At 48.6% G+C, this 15,580-nt stretch overlaps 1 protein-coding gene across 9 annotated transcripts in view; it reads right to left on the reverse strand.

The window, feature by feature from the left end:
- HIP1 (huntingtin interacting protein 1) overlaps positions 1–15,580 on the reverse strand; it is a 169,628-nt gene that overhangs the window by 56,126 nt on the left and 97,922 nt on the right. For 8 of the 9 annotated variants that reach the window (XR_016439035.1, XM_090026504.1, XM_090026499.1 and 5 more), the window contains one exon: positions 13,100–13,156. The exons of the other annotated variant lie outside the window; for it this stretch is intronic. Coding sequence is in view for 7 of the 8 variants with exons in the window: in XM_090026504.1 (XP_089882630.1) it covers positions 13,100–13,156 (57 nt within the window). In the remaining variant the exon portion in view is untranslated. The remainder of the gene's footprint in view (positions 1–13,099; positions 13,157–15,580) is intronic. 9 annotated transcript variants of the gene reach the window in all.

Genomic DNA, 15,580 nt, shown 5'->3' on the forward strand with positions numbered 1-15,580 from the left:
TTGACATTTTCTCCTGATTTCTCAAATTGGCTATATTCTTGAACATGATGCGACTGACACCAACAGCCCTATTTGACACTACTAGTATCTAGGGGCTCACCGATAGCGATTTTGGGGCCCCATACCAATAGCTGATTTTTAAGGAGGCATATTGGCTGATACCGATCTGATTTCTGATGCAGCTGTGTACAATTGGTAAGTCTGTTGTGGTGGACAGGGAGGGGAAAGGGAAGGGGCATGGGAGGGCATGGGGGGCATGTACCCCCAGATCTGTGTGCAAGAAGGGGACTGTAGTTGTGGGTTGGGGTCAGGGCTGTGCTGGACTCTTCTCAGTGCATGGAGGGGGAGGGTTGGGCCAGGACTGCACTTGGGCCAGGTGGTGGCAGCCCTGGGAAGAGGGATCCGGGGGTGGGGGGCTGCAGCCACCACAAATTTCACCATAGCCCCTCCTCCCAGCGCCACCACTGCCTGCCCCGAGCTCAGCCACCATGACCAGGAACAGCCTGGCACAGCCCACAGCTGGAGCCATGCCCCCATGCCCTGCGCCACCTTGGCTGGGCAGTGCCTGCCTCAGCCGTTGCTCCACTCCCTTCCTCATCACTGGGGGTGTTGATCTGCCCCCGCCACCCCCAAGTCCCTTCCCTCCCCCCTCCCCTTCCACCACAACAGACCTTCGAGCTGCACACAGCTCTCCAAGATGCTGGGCTGTGCTCCTTGCTGCTTACATGCTGCTGCTCGCATGCACAGGCATTTATTGGCGAAATTATTGGCCATATCAGGCTGATTTCTGATACAATGAATTTTCTTTACATCAGTGCCAATCTGATATCAGACCGATGTATCAGTGCATCTCTACTGGTATCTATACCTTCCTCATTACCACCTTTTAAATAAATCAACCAGCATGCTAATAAAAACCCAGCAAAAGGGGGTTATCCTTCATATCAACTAGGAAATGACTGTAAACAGCATATGATATATGTAGGGTCCTACTGAAATCACAATTTTTGTGGAAACTGCGATTTCAGGCAGCTCTATAAAATAGTACAGGCTCCATGCGTTTGGTGCGCTTACTGCAAAAATAAATAAGTAAACTTACCCACAAGAAAAAAAGCCCACGTGAAGTGCTGTAGTCAGGGGGCATGGAGTGGAGGGTGAAGGGAGGAGGATGGTGAAGGAATGGGGGGAATAAGGCAGAGGCAGCCGCCATTCCATTCCATTCCATTCCATTCCCTGGCGTTTTGCATAACCCCACCTTCAATCCTACCCTCCTACTCCTTTCCCCAGCTCTCATGCCATCATTTGCATAACCCCACCCACATTTCATTCCCAACTCCTGTCTTTGGGAATCACTTGCCACCCTGTAAAGACAGCCAGAGAGACTGGCATGCAATGCAGGCAAGAAAACCAGTCAGTGAAAATGTGAAAATGTAAATGGAGGTATCAGGGGGTGAGGGACAGGTTGTGGGGTGGGGAGGAGCGGGATGTAGCAGGTAAAAGTGGAGAGGTACCTGGGGAGTCAGATGTCAGGCAGGTTATAGCGTGCCATAAATCCAATGTCTATACTGAGTCCAGGAGATTTTGAATCCAAGAGGTTGATGGAAGTTCATAGGCTCATCTGTGAAAAGTGGTTTGTAAATTCAAACAGGCACTGAACCTCACTAACCTCATCACCAGAAGCAAACTTCCTACAGCCCAAAATACACTGAATGCATGACAAGAAATGCAAAACCTGCCAACGTATCTCCAGCACCCTGACAATTACTACCTCCCACAACAGAATCATCACCACTCCTGGATCTTATACATCTCATCTAGTGCACCAAATGCCTTGATGGAAAATATGTAGGAGACATGAAGCAATAACTGCACACCAGAATGAATGCACACCAGAGATCTATTACAGACAAGATTACCCACATACCTGTGGGGGCACATTTCTCAAAAGAAAGCCACTCTGTTTCCAATCTCTCAGGCCTGATCCTCAAGAGAATTTACAAACCACTTTTCACAGACGAGCCTGTGAACTTCACTTCATCAGCCTCCTAGATACAGAAACTCGCCAACTCAATATAGACACTGGATTTATGACACTATAACTTGCCCAACATCTGACGCCCCAGGTACCTCTCCACTTTTACCTGCTACATCCTCCTCCCCCCCCACCCAGCCTGTCCCTCACCCCCTGACACCTCAATTTAAATTTTCACTGACTGGCTTTCTTGCCTGCATTGCATGCCAGCCTCTGGCTTCTCTACTATCCCTTCCATCCAGGAACAGCACACACACCAACTGCAGATGCTTCCTCAGCCTGACAAAGGGTTTTAAATCCGAAAGCTGGCTAAGATATATTTCTCCAACTATTCAGTTGGTCTAATAATAGATATCAGATTGATCCAAAGATCCCTGTCTGCCTTGTGTGTGTTAAGGCACAGAGGGATGAATGGGGCAGGGATGGTAACCTCTCAGTGCAGGTGAGATCTTGGCCTACCCACCTGTTTCTGGGCCCACCGCCCACTCCTCTTTCTCCTGCCATGCCTCAACAGAAAACCAATTCAAATGTTACCCAAGCAGGAGGCTGACCATTTAGGCCCCTGATGTCTAAATGTCCCTACACTGTGGCCAATGCATCGCAGATGGCATCCCAGGCGACTAAGCTCACTCGGAGCCCTATAAATACACTGCAACTGGCAAGCCTCAGGCCTCTCAAAGATCTTGCAGGATTGGGCTTTCCCTAGTCAGGATTGTGCATGTGTGTGGTGGCTGGAGATTATAAGATGCCTCCTACCTGCCTTTCACCAGGGAGGTTTGTGATCCTGGCGTTTCTTGGGGGCTGCTGCGCTACTACCAGTCCCACCAGGCCTCCAGACCCTGGCAGGGCACAGTTTTAGGTCATGCCCAGGACCTGGGGCCTCCTCCTTTCTGAAAGCCCAGCCCATACCTCCAAGTTTGCCCTGGCACAGGAGCTTAGCAGGAGGATGGCTGGTAATATTGTGAGTGCCACCTCCAGCTCTGAAAGCGGGGCATTAAATGATTAAAAAAAAAATTAAAAAGGAAATAGGTGCAGACGGAGTGAGGAGGATGGCACTCACTCCATCTGCACATGGATGGAGCTTGGGGAACCCCAGCAGCAGGATGTTTACCTTGAGGAACACCAGCTGCTCCACCAAACCAGGATCCAAGCAGGTACAATGGGGTGTCACAACATCCCCAGCAACGCTGAACACCTTCTTACTCAGAACACTGGTCAATGGACAGGACAGGTGTTCCTGGGCAACTGTGGTCAGATCCTGCCACATCTGGCTGCGGCTTGCCCAGTAGGCCAGGGGTTCAAAGAACAGCAACTCCATGTGCTCACGAGATAGACAGTCACCGAGGCCTCAGTGCTACCTGCCTGATGATGGGGTCTGGTGCCTCTGGACCCCAACATGGAAGCAATGCCCTTGGCCCACACTGGCAGCACCTGTGGAAGAGGACACTAGCTGGTGGATGGGGTGCTTGCACAGGACAGTGGTTTCCCCTCTTTCATGTCCCCCTGCCTCTGCCCTTTTGCCTCCCTAACTCTGTTCACCAGCGCTACAGGAATGTCGGAGCCGAGCTAAAGGGTCTGGGGGCGCAGGTGGTGTTTTCTTTGATCCTTCCAGTCTCAGGCTATGGGCTGAGGAGGGAGAGGAGGATCCAGGTAGCGAACCAAAGTGCGGTCCTGGTGTCATCGGGAAGGCTTTGGCTTCTGTGACCACAGTCCGCTCTTTGGTGAGAGAGGCAGCGAGCTGCTGGGAAAGGATGACCTCCACCTCTCTCTGCTGGGGAGGAGGCTCTTCTCCCTCCACATCTCTCTGCTGGGGAGGAGGCTCTTCTCAGCCAGACTGGCTGACCCGCTCCACTGGGCTTTAAACTAAGCCCACCGGAGGATGTGGGGACTAGTGCCACTGCAGGCCTGGTCAGCAGCCCTTGCAAAGCAAGCAGGCCAAGACATTTAAGGGAACCCACCCCTGCCCCAGTCCTGGAATGAACTGTAGGCAAGGCCAGGGCCCCCTAGGGGACACTTACTTGCCTATACAGAAATGCCAGGATTTTGGGGAACAAACAGGAGGAACTTGTCCTCCTGCTAAATGCAAATAACTATGACGTCATAGGGATAACGGAGACCTGGTGGGACTCCACCCATGACTGGGCCACAGGTATAGATGGCTATACCCTGTACAGGAGGGATCAAGCGGACAAAAGGGGTGAAGGTGTAGCTCTCTCTGTCCAGGAAAGCTACACATCCCTGCAGGCCGACACTGGCAACCACGGCAGAAGACTTGACACCCTCTGGGTTAAAATCCATGCGGAACATGGCACAGGGGATACTATGGCAGAAGTCTACTACAGACCCCCTACTCAAGATCAAGACCTTGACCAGGAGTTTGCCAGGGAATTGGCCGAGTCCTGGTGTATGGTTATCATGGGAGACTTTAACTACTTGGACATCTTGTGGGAGATGTGCTCAGCCAAATCCGAGCGGTTGCAAAACCTCTCTCTCATCCGTGGATGACCTCCATCTGACGCAGGATGTTTACAGGCTGATGAGAGGTAAAGCGCTGATCAACCCGATACTGGCAACCGGGAGCAACCTAACGATCAAAGGGAAGCTGGGTGACAGTGACCACGAGCTAATCACCTTCACCATTCACTGTAAGGCTGGCAAGTCAGTCAGTAATACAGAAGTCCTTGACTTCAGGAAAGCTGACTTTGACAAGCTGAGGAGGCTTGTCAGTGAGGCCCTAAAGGGCCACAACCTAAAGGGGAGGGGAGTTCAAGACGGGTTGTTGCTCCTCAAGCAAACCAGGAAAGCCAAGGCTGAGATGGAACTCCAGCTAGCTACAAATATCAAGGACAATAACAAGTCCTTTTTTTTAGAAGTGTGGGGAGCCGGAGGAAAAGCAAGGGCAACACTGGACCCTTGCAAAACCAGACAGAACAACTGACAACCAATGCCCAGGAAAAAGCAAGCTTGCTAAATGGGTACTTTGCATCAGTTTTTCACCAGTCCCATGGGACACCCCTGCCCACTGCGGGTCAGGGATGCCCAGGTAAGGGAGATTCCTTACCCTCCATCAGTGCTGACCTCATGAAGGAACACCTTGACAGGCTGGATACCTTCAAGTCAGCCAGCCCTGATGGTTTACACCCAAGTGTACTCAAGGAGCTGGCAAGCATCATAGCTCAGCTCCTGGCACGGATCTTTGAGAACTCCTGGTGTCCTCCTGAAGGTGGTTGGTGCATGCAGGCACGTGGTATGATGGGGCCACGAGCACCATGAGCCACCTGAACCCTGGCTGCTCAACAATGGAGAAGGGCTGGCCATCCAGAGCATGCATTTCCCCAACTCTCTGGGTGACCTCGCTCACCTCTGGAATGCACTTCCCTTTCCCTCTCCCTTTCCCCCACTGGTCCAGGGTGGCCCGCCTCTGCTTCTGGGGGATGGGGGCTTTGGAGCAGGAGGGGGACTTCCCTTTGGGCATGCTCCCACTGGTGCCAGGATGAGGAGGAGCCAGGGCTTCCTGAGATGCATCAGCATCCCCATGGTGCTAAAGTGTTTCTTGTCCTTGCCCCAGCTGGTCTTGCATCAGCAGTGCAGGCAGACAGCATATGTGGGATCATTTGCCACGCAAAATGATCCCACACTACACTACCCCCTTGCTTCTGGGGTGTGGGTAGGGATCTTGCCTTATTCCCCTCTTCAGCAGGCAGAGGCACAAAAACAGGAGGAGCTGACTCAGCTGAGCCACTTGCCTCCACAACCTCCCCCAAAGTCCTTTCCGGAGAAGGAGACCTGGCTCTAGGGAAACTTTGAGGGGTGTGGAGCACAAACTCAGATTCCCTGTTCTTACCCAGAACTTCTCTGGCTATAGCACTGAGCTCCCCTGGTTCCAGATCCAGTCTCTCCCCTAGCACTGGAAGGCTCAGGCTGGAAACTGAAACTGGTGGAGGAGACTGTCATGCTGGTGCTTTTCATGCTGGGGGTTATTATTATTGCTGGTGTTAGTGGAGGTGGGGCAGATGCAGACACCGCTCCCACCTCCTTGCTGCCGCTAGCAGCAGAAACCTCATGCCTCGTAGAAAAGAGGGTGCGTCTAAGTTTGGAGGGGTGGCGGGTGGAATTTACAGCTCTCCCTCTGCCCGCTCTTGCTCCCCTGCCACAAGACCTGGCACCTACCTTTCTAGCATGCTTCATGTTTGGTGTGCTGGAAAATGTGTGTTTGTGTGCTGTATATGTATACTGCCTTCCTGTACAGTGATGAGACACTGCTAGGAAAGGCACAGCTTTCTTTTTTTTGGGATGAAAAAAAATAACAAGAATAAACAACAGAATTTTTTTGGAAGAAATATTTAAAAGGGATTAACAATGGGGATGATAGGCAAGGGTAAGTGGGAAAGGACTAGCTAATGACCGGCTACAACTTGGTAGCAACACACTACCTACTGCTACTAGCCTAGACCCCTCAGATGCTGTGTCTGCTGCTCATGCTGCAAGAGACAGATCTCACAAAAGGCAGAAAGCAGTTCACAAGCAGCCTTATATGTTCTTTCTCTGTCCCTCCCCCAGAGCACTGGGATTGGAAGGAACTTCAGGGACAGATCGCAGCTACTAGCCAGCTACAGATAGTTTCATAGTTTCTAGGGTCAGAAGGGACCTGAGCAGATCATCCAGTCCAACCCCTGCCATGGCAGGAAAGACTACTGGGGTCAAATGACCCCAGCAAGATGTGCATCTAACCTCCTCTTAAAACCCCCCAGGGTAGGAGCCTGCACCACTTCTCTTGGAAGCTGGTTCCAGACCCTAGCCGCCCTGACCATGAAGTAGCGCCTCCTGATATCTAGCCTAAACCTACCCTCTGCCAGCTTGTGACCGTTATTCCTGGTCACTCCTGACAGTGCTCGGGGGAACAGTGACTCCCCCAATGCCTGCTGATCCCCCCTGACCAGTTTGTAAAATGCCACTAGATCCCCCCATAGCCTTCTCTTGTGCAGGCTGAACAGGTTCAGGTCCCGTAGCGTCTCCTCATAGGGCCTGCCCTGCCGCCTCCTGATCATACGAGTGGCCCTCCTCTGGACCCTCTCCATGCTGTCCACATCCCTCTTGAAGTGTGGCGCCCAAAACTGGACGCAGTACTCCAGCTGCGGCCTGACCACCTCTTTGGACCTGCTCGAGATGCATCTGTGGATGCATGACAAGGTGTGGTTGGCCTTCCTGACTGCATCCCCACACTGCCGGCCCATGTTCATCTTGGAGTCAATGATGACCCCAAGATCCTTTTCCGCCTCCGTGCTGACAAGAGGGGAGTTCCCCAACCGGTAGGTATGGTGCTGGTTGTTCCTCCCGAGGTGCATCACCTTGCACTTGTCTGTGTTGAAACCCATCCTATTCTCGTCCGCCCACCCTTGTAACCTGTCAAGGGTGGGCTGTACCCTGATGCATCCTTCCAGTGTGCCCACGTCCCCACACATCTTAGTGTCATCAGCAAATTTGAACAGGGTGCTTTTTTTTTTACCCCCTCGTCCAAGTCACTGATGAAGATGTTGAACAGTGCGGGCCCGAGGACTGAGCCCTGTGGAGCCCCACTGCCCACGTCCTTCCAGGTTGAGAAGGACCCATCCACTACCACCCTCTGGGTGCAGCCCTCCAGCCAGTTGGCGATCCATTTGACTGTGTGGGTGTCTACACCACAGCCCCCCAGTTTCTTAATGAGAACGGGGTGAGAGACAGTGTCAAAAGCCTTCCGGAAGTCCAGGAAGACTATATCCACTGCTACCCCTGCATCTAATGATCTGGTGATCTGATTGTAAAAGGCCACCAGGTTGGTCTGACAGGACCTGCCACTGATGAACCCGTGTTGGTTGCCCCTAAGCATGCAGTCCCCTGCTGGCCCCTCCTGGATGTGTGCCAGCATAATTTTCTCAAACAGCTTGCCTAGGATCGAGGTAAGACTAACCAGCCTATAGTTTCCCGGGTCCTCCTTCTTGCCTTTTCTGAAGATGGGGACCACATTGGCCCTCTTCCAGTCCTCTGGTACTTCACCAGAGCACCACGAGTGCTCGTAAATGATGTCAATATCAGAGCAGTCCTTCCCCTGAACGTCCCCCTTCCTCTTCTGAGTTTTTTGTTTCCCTGCAAGCCCGCCTTCAAAACATTCTGAAACATCCAAAATGTTTCAGATTGTTCCGTTCTGTTTCAGAGATGCTTTAGTACCTTCCATTTCCTTTCAGATTCAGTTTCAGGCACCGAAATGGGCCAAAACACCTCCGAAATGCAATGGCTACCAAAGTTTCACACAGCCCTAGGAATTAAGCTGCCATTTTGGGCCATGAGGTAATCTGCAGGAAGGGGTGGGACTGCCAGGGACCCTCAGCCTATCAGAGGTGTTGGGGGGGCACCATGCTCAGTCCAGGAATATGGTTGGTGGCCCTGTAATCCGCTCACAAAATTGGTCGGCCACCTCCACAAATTTGGTAGACCCCTAGATATGTGCCATGCCATGCATGTGCTGTTGACCTCCAAAACTCTCCCCTCCCCATATTAGGAGAACATTCACTGCAGGCTACAACACATCTTGGCACGTGGAATGTTGTCACATTTATACATATCCTGGAAGAGGGGAGGATGCTATGGGCCAGAAGAGTTGGTCCTAACACCCAACCTGTACTCCCAACATAGCACCGAAGCTGTCACTTTTACAAATCGGGACAAACTTCAGCAACCAGCCTCCATCACCCAGCAGGGAAACTCCTGGTGTGAGATGTAGAGCTTATTTATTCCAAAGACTAATATGGCTGGGTCCTCTCTCACAGAGACCCACAGGCAAGGTTATGAATTCATTCTCCGCTAAATTAGCTGCTGGACAGGCTGCATCCCTAGCCTGACAACTTAAGTCTTTATACCAGTATGGGAAGAGTAAATGTCCTGTTTCTGCAGCTGGGCTTTTATTGTCACTTGGGTAGAAGAAAGGGTTTTTTTTAAAATACCCTGGACTCTCATTTAATTTTAACACTTCGGTTTGGATTCCTGGGTATAGAAGGCTCATGCTTACGTCTGAGGGTGCCTCTGAGGCCAATTCTGACTTTAGATATGAGTTCTGCTCTGCAATTAGGTCTACTGAAAAACTGATGCCATTGCCTGACAGTTACTGCTCACAAGTCACTCCTCTTGAATTATGAATTATTATTACTGTCATTTATATGCATAGCACTACTCAACCATTTCTAGTTCTCCAGTGACATAAGAGGCCTGGTTTACAGGTATGTGTAGGGAAGGAACGACTGAACTGTCACTGGGAAGTGATGATAATCCCTTTGTAACTAGGGGTCAATAAAGGAGTTACAGTCACTTTATAGTGCTGTAGGCAGTAACTTGCACAAGACAGGATTACTACTAGCCAAGGCAGGTAGTGAGGACATCAGCCCGACTATACAGGCAGGGAGAAAGAAGAATATTAGCAAGCAGCACACAGAATCTGCTTCTGCACTGATCAACATCATAAAAATGAACGACTGGCAGCTGGACAAGATGCAAATCCAATGAGTGGCACTTGTCAAGGGACAAATCTGAACCCCAGGGAAGACACTTTTATGTCTCTCTGCCTGTGGTCTGTTAACTTAAGCATGCAAATGGCAGGCTGCATGTGCGCTTGCGCATGCACTCTGACAATGAAGCAGCAATTTTCATTCCCCTCTTTTCTGAATTTGTAAACCTTCCTGTTTGAGTCATTTTAGCCACAGTTATCTCACATCACCCATTTTCCTCTTACCACCCTGTGCAAGCAGTGGTGTTTGTGTGGGTGAGGTCATGGCTCAGCTCCCAACAGCCCTTTTTCTTTCTTACATAGTGAATGTTATACCCCGTACAGTATCCAGGTGCATCTGTGGTGACAGACCATCTTATTCCATTAGCAGCAATTACTGAATCCATCTCAATGCCACAGAGGAAAGTTAAGTTAACTGGACTCCTTTATAGCAAATCTGTCAAAAGAACTGAGTTTTAATAATGAAAGTCGCTTTTCAGACCAAGCCTGACACAGGCCTGCCTCTGCCCCTAAAGCCTACTGCTCCCTAGTTGCTGTATGTGGACTAGTTTCATTCTCCTGTCAGCTTTGCTTCATATTCTAAATCAATCACAGAGGACTAAATGGTGTTAGCTTGATCAGCACCCGCATACTTCTGCCCCTTGGGTTTTTCCTCTGAAATTTCTCAGCCACATTAGCTTATATACCATCAATGGAACCTGCACTAACAGAGGAAATCTTAAGAATATTAAGGAACTTTATCTGGGAGTAGAACATATTTTTGTCAGCGAGAAGGGAATCCTTTAAAGGGAAGTTTAGGTTGGATATTAGGAAAACCTTCCACACAAGCAGGGTATTAAAGCATTAGAACAGGTTGTCCAGAGAGGTTGTGGAATCTCCAGCCTTGGGGGTGTTTTAAGACCCAGCTAGACAAAGCCTTGGCTGGGATGATCTAGTTGTGGATGGTTCTGCTTTAAGCAGGGGATTGATCTAGATGACCTCCTGAGGTCCCTCCCTTAATTTTCTATGACTTCCTTCTAAACCAGGCACTTTCTCAAAAGGGTCAAACACAATCAATACTGTTTGCTACATGACTTTTGATAATCCTATTTGCAGAACATGCATCACTGTAGATTCAGGGTGCTGTGGGGCAAGGGTGGGTCCTGGTAAACTGTTTGTCTCTCAGTCCATGGGTCTCAATCCTGCCACAAAGGGCTGGGGGAACATTTATGCCAATGTAAAAACTTACTGCCTTCAATAATGGTTCTATGCAAATACAATTCCTTCTAAAGACCCATAATTAAAGCCAACAGACTTGTAGAATTGGGGTTTTACTTGATTTCCACTACAGACAAGAATGCTCAGCAGCAATATGTTTAGCATATATTGGTGCAGTTCCTTTGGTGGAGGAGATAGACCTCTACTTCTAGAGATTCTGAATCATCTGAAATCTGCTGTTAAACCTTTTTGTAGCTAACTCTTTACTGGGAGAAATAAACACACAAAATGAACCAAAAACCACATAATGTCTCCAGTGAGACAGAGAGCGAGCCTGACACACAAGAACATCCAACCATTGTAAACACCAGCCCTGATAATGATCAAAAAAACCATGAGAAACCTGTACAAAATAGAATCTGCCATCCAGATACTGATGACAATACTGATTCAGAGTGAACTAGTACCTTTACCAACTTGTTCAAAAGCACATGGTCCACATGTTACATTGAATCATAACCAACTCCCTCTCCTAAGGGGTGGGGCATGGATCCATAGAATAAGAACGGCATTTTACAGTCGTTTGTCAGCCAATTGTTGCCAATTGCACTGGGAGGCAAAGTTAAAGCTGGGTGGACAATAAATGAAGAAACAGATGTAATGGCAACTGGTCTTCTGAACTGTTAGAATATAGTCTGCTCATTGTTTGGGGGTTTCAAGAAGTGCAGAGTTTTTATGAATCCATACAATACAGACAACCCCTGCTTAGCGCTCTGAATTGGTTCCTGAAAAACCGAGCATTAAGTGAAATGGGGGTTAAGTGAAACCAAAAGTTTTTGACAATCCAAGATGGCGACCACAAGTGTTTTTAATAACCCAAGATGGCGACTGAGAGTGTTATAATGAAACGCGCTGAGCATCGAGTGAAATCAGGTATCAATTTAAAATGAGTTATAGTGAAACAGTGCTAAATGAAACTGCGTTAAGCAGGGGTTGCCTGTATTTTTTATGGGTTGGGCTCCATTGAAACTAGTTCTCACTGGTCCTTCTTTATTACAGGTCTTGTTTCTAAACTTTGTGTACTGCCCCATTTATTTAAAAAGTGCTCCTACAGCTTAATCTGGGTTTTTTACAAGCTCTGAGGAAGTGAATTCCTACTGTTTTGTTTTGTTTTTTTACAGATTTCATAAAGCCACCTTGGAAGACTTCCCCTGCCCAAACTATCAAATCCATGGGAAGTGTTTCTGATGGCTTGCTGCTTAAGTTGTGGGTTTAACAGACAGTGCACAACAAAAGTAAAGCAGAAAAGACCTCTCCACAAAGATTTTAACACTCTACCTTTCCCCAGTTTCCTGTGGTGCCATGCACAAACACACCCCATATTCCTCCCTCAGTTTCTATGATGTCTCTGCTATGTAGAAGGTAGGATACATTTTCATCATGCAGATTACCCAAAGTGTGTGCATGTGTATGCATGCATACACATGTGCAGCATAAGCTTTCATGGGCTAAATTTCATTTCATCACACTCTCCTTTGTGCCATTTCAAGTATCCCAATGTTATTGGGACACTGTGCACCTCCATCACTCAATTCACCTTACCCCCACCTCTCAGCATACCCAAAGCCCTCCTTTTTCCCTGGGGTGCACAAGTGCAGGCTTCCTCCACACATCTTGGTGACCCGCCAACTCTTCATCCCCTGCCTCGCTGCATTCCCCTTTATTTACTTGCTACCCCGCCATCTCAACTTTGCCCTAAAAGTGGGAGTCACAAGGTGGTCAGTTTCTGTAACCAAGTGTTTTTCTTTATAAATCCAAGCCACCACTCATTCTCTTATTAGCCTCCTTTATTCTGAGTCCCTCTTCTCAGCAACCCAGAGAGGTTTGCCTTTAATAGGCTACACAAGTCCAGAAAGACAAGGAATAGAAGGTAAAATACAGATCTGGTTTCAAAACACCAGCGACAAAGTTCTGTTCTATTTTCACCCAACTCCTGAGAAAGGACACCCCCTCTCTCCCGCAGTATTTCAGAGGCTCAGGTCCCCCTGGGAGGCTGATAACGAAGCATCGAATCCATCCTGAATCTGCCACTCTGTAATAAAGGCTTATGCTGAATACAGCTTGTGCAGAGACATGCTCTGGGTAGCCTTTGGGTAGGCAGACAGCTGAAAAGAAATGCTACGAGCTGCCTAGCCCCAGCCAGGCTCCAGCCACTGCTCCACTGACACTGTCAGAGATCTGCTGTTCTCACTTGACTAGATGGAAGGATCCCAACTATTGTCTCCTACCATGAGCAGCAGTTCATTTACAGAGGCAATTCCCCAAAGGCAACTCACCCACATCCTGCCCATGTCAATCAGCTCATTCTTGTACCTCAGAGAGTCTTTTAGGACCTGGAAGGGAAATGGAGAAGAGGCAGTCAGAGGGCAAAGAGAGACACAGAGCTTGCTAGCCAGCCAGCCAGCCACACTGCCAGGCTTCTAGCATTACAGAGAAAAGCTTTAGTTTGTGAGAAGAGTTTGATTTAGCACCGAGAACACGAAATAAGAAACAACACCTCTGGGTTCTACTCCAGGCTCTGTTCCTGAGCGAGCTACAGCATGTGCATGCCTTAATTTCCCTATCCATGCAACAGAAGCAACAATCCACCCCCAGCTCGCACAGGTTGAGGTCTTGTTTATACTTGGAAATTTACAGAGATAGATGTTTTGGAATAACTTCCTGTGAAGATGTTCTCTTTCCAGAATCACAGGCAACTTTTATTCTGGAATAAGGGCATGAACAAATGAATAAATTACAGTAAATTAGAACAGAGCTGGGACCTGCCATGGAGCAGCCAATGCAGAGCTTATTCTGTGGATTAGGTGTTTAAATGTGATCCTATTCCATCCCATGTGAGCCCCTGAAAATCTTATCATTATTTCACCTGCTTTTGTAATACCAGGTCCTCTAAGCCTTAAGTCTAAGTCACAAAAAGCAGCATGGTGGAGGAGCACCAACTGAACTTTTGTTACGTTTTTCAGGGGATCAAGCTGGGTGGAAAAGAATTATACTTAGGCACCTAATGGGCAGAATAAAATCTGGCCTCTAGTGGCTGGGTGCCCAGAATTACCCTGCAGGAAGTAAAACTTTAACTAAGGCAAGTTAACTTTTAATAAAACAAGGGTTTTGATTCCACTGTGGTATGAAAGCAAGCACATGGACAGTCAACATGCATCAGTTCTTCCACGGTAAGTCCCTGCCCCCTTCACATTCCCTGATGTTTGCCTGCCACACAGAGTATCCATGGAGAGAGTTATTTTGGAATAGCTATTTTCACAAATCTCCAAGTGCAGGCAAGCCCTGAGAAGGCTTAATTTGTTCATGTCTGGAAAGTGCTTGAGATTCTGTGAATGAAGATGGAGAAAGGCAAAGAATTACTGTTCTTGAAGAGCATGCGTCTATGCAGTGGGCTTCCCTAGCATCTAGCAAAGAGGAGATGGGAACCACAGCAAGCAGAGGATTGGCTGAAGGATAAGGCATGCTGAAGAATGCAAGATTAGTCACTGGGGAAGAATTCTTTCTGTTTCCAGGTCTCAGCTTTAGGTTGGGACAGACAAGTGATGGATTAAACACTTCTATTGTCCTGTACAAACTGTTAAACAAAAAAAGTATACATCTTTCCCTTGATCAGCTAAAGACCTGGGCCTGAGGAAGCACCAAGGAGTGGGTAGAGGCCATTGTTAGCATGGATTTATGACCCAGATACTTTGTTCTGGGCAGACCCAAACCATCAGACTGACCACAACCCCTCCACTCGATAACAGGGGAATTTTACTGATGCACAGTGATAGCAGATAAGAATAATGCAAACAATTCTATAGCTACCAGTCCTAGAGCTAACACAAGGTGAAGCTATATGAGCTTCACCCTTAGGTTTTTTCTTGAATGCCGGATGTCAGCAGCTTGGAGGTCAAAGACTTAGGCAACACAGTAGGGTGGGTGAGATGGGCTGGTGGTATGCCCTCTGGCCATGTTGGCCTTGGGTTCCCCTCTCAGGGGCCCTCTGCTACTCCGAAATCCCTTCTTTTGTATTCTTTCTCTCCCTCTGATGACTCTTTATTTCCAGGCATCGTTGATTGATCTGTCTCCCTGTGGTCATCATACTGTCAACATTCTGTCCTGTCAGCATATTCCTTTGTTTCACAAACCCATCACATGCACACATCCTAATCTGGTTCTGTCCAGTATCCTCCTAATTTTGTCAGTTCCCCCAAAATCAGAAACCCCAAAGCACTACAGTTGGGTACTGTGACCTGGCCAACACGGCAGAATCCATTATCTCTGTTATGGTACACTGTTCATGTTATGGAACAGTGTGGTACATATCTTCAAATTCCCAGCCTATGTGTCTGCTTGCTTGTTTGCCTGTATCAAACACAGTGGGCCTTGAAGGAGACTTTGCCATAAAAAGGCTTTTAAAAATCAACTTGTCGTTACCCTGGACCATTGTTCTGATGCAATATCTACTTTACGTATAAGCCAGTTCCCAAAAGCAAACCTCTAAATACTAGGGGTACACCGACAGAGATTTTGGGGGCTGATACCAATAGCTGATATTTAAGGAGGCATATTGGCCAATACCAATCCAATATGCGATACAGCTGCCTCCAAGTGCTAAGTCTGGTGTGGTGGAAGAGGATGGGGAAGGGAAAGGGCTCTTCTCACTGGAGGCTGTATTTGGAGCAGGCTCTGGCAGCACTGCTGCAGCTACCCCAAATTTCACCACAGCTCTGCTCCCAGCCCCGTGCCGCTGCCTGGCGCAGCTGCAGCTTTTC

Source organism: Crocodylus siamensis, chromosome 13, assembly GCF_052110815.1.
Source record: "Crocodylus siamensis isolate JL-2025a chromosome 13, ASM5211081v1, whole genome shotgun sequence".
Classification (NCBI taxonomy): Eukaryota; Metazoa; Chordata; order Crocodylia; family Crocodylidae; genus Crocodylus; species Crocodylus siamensis.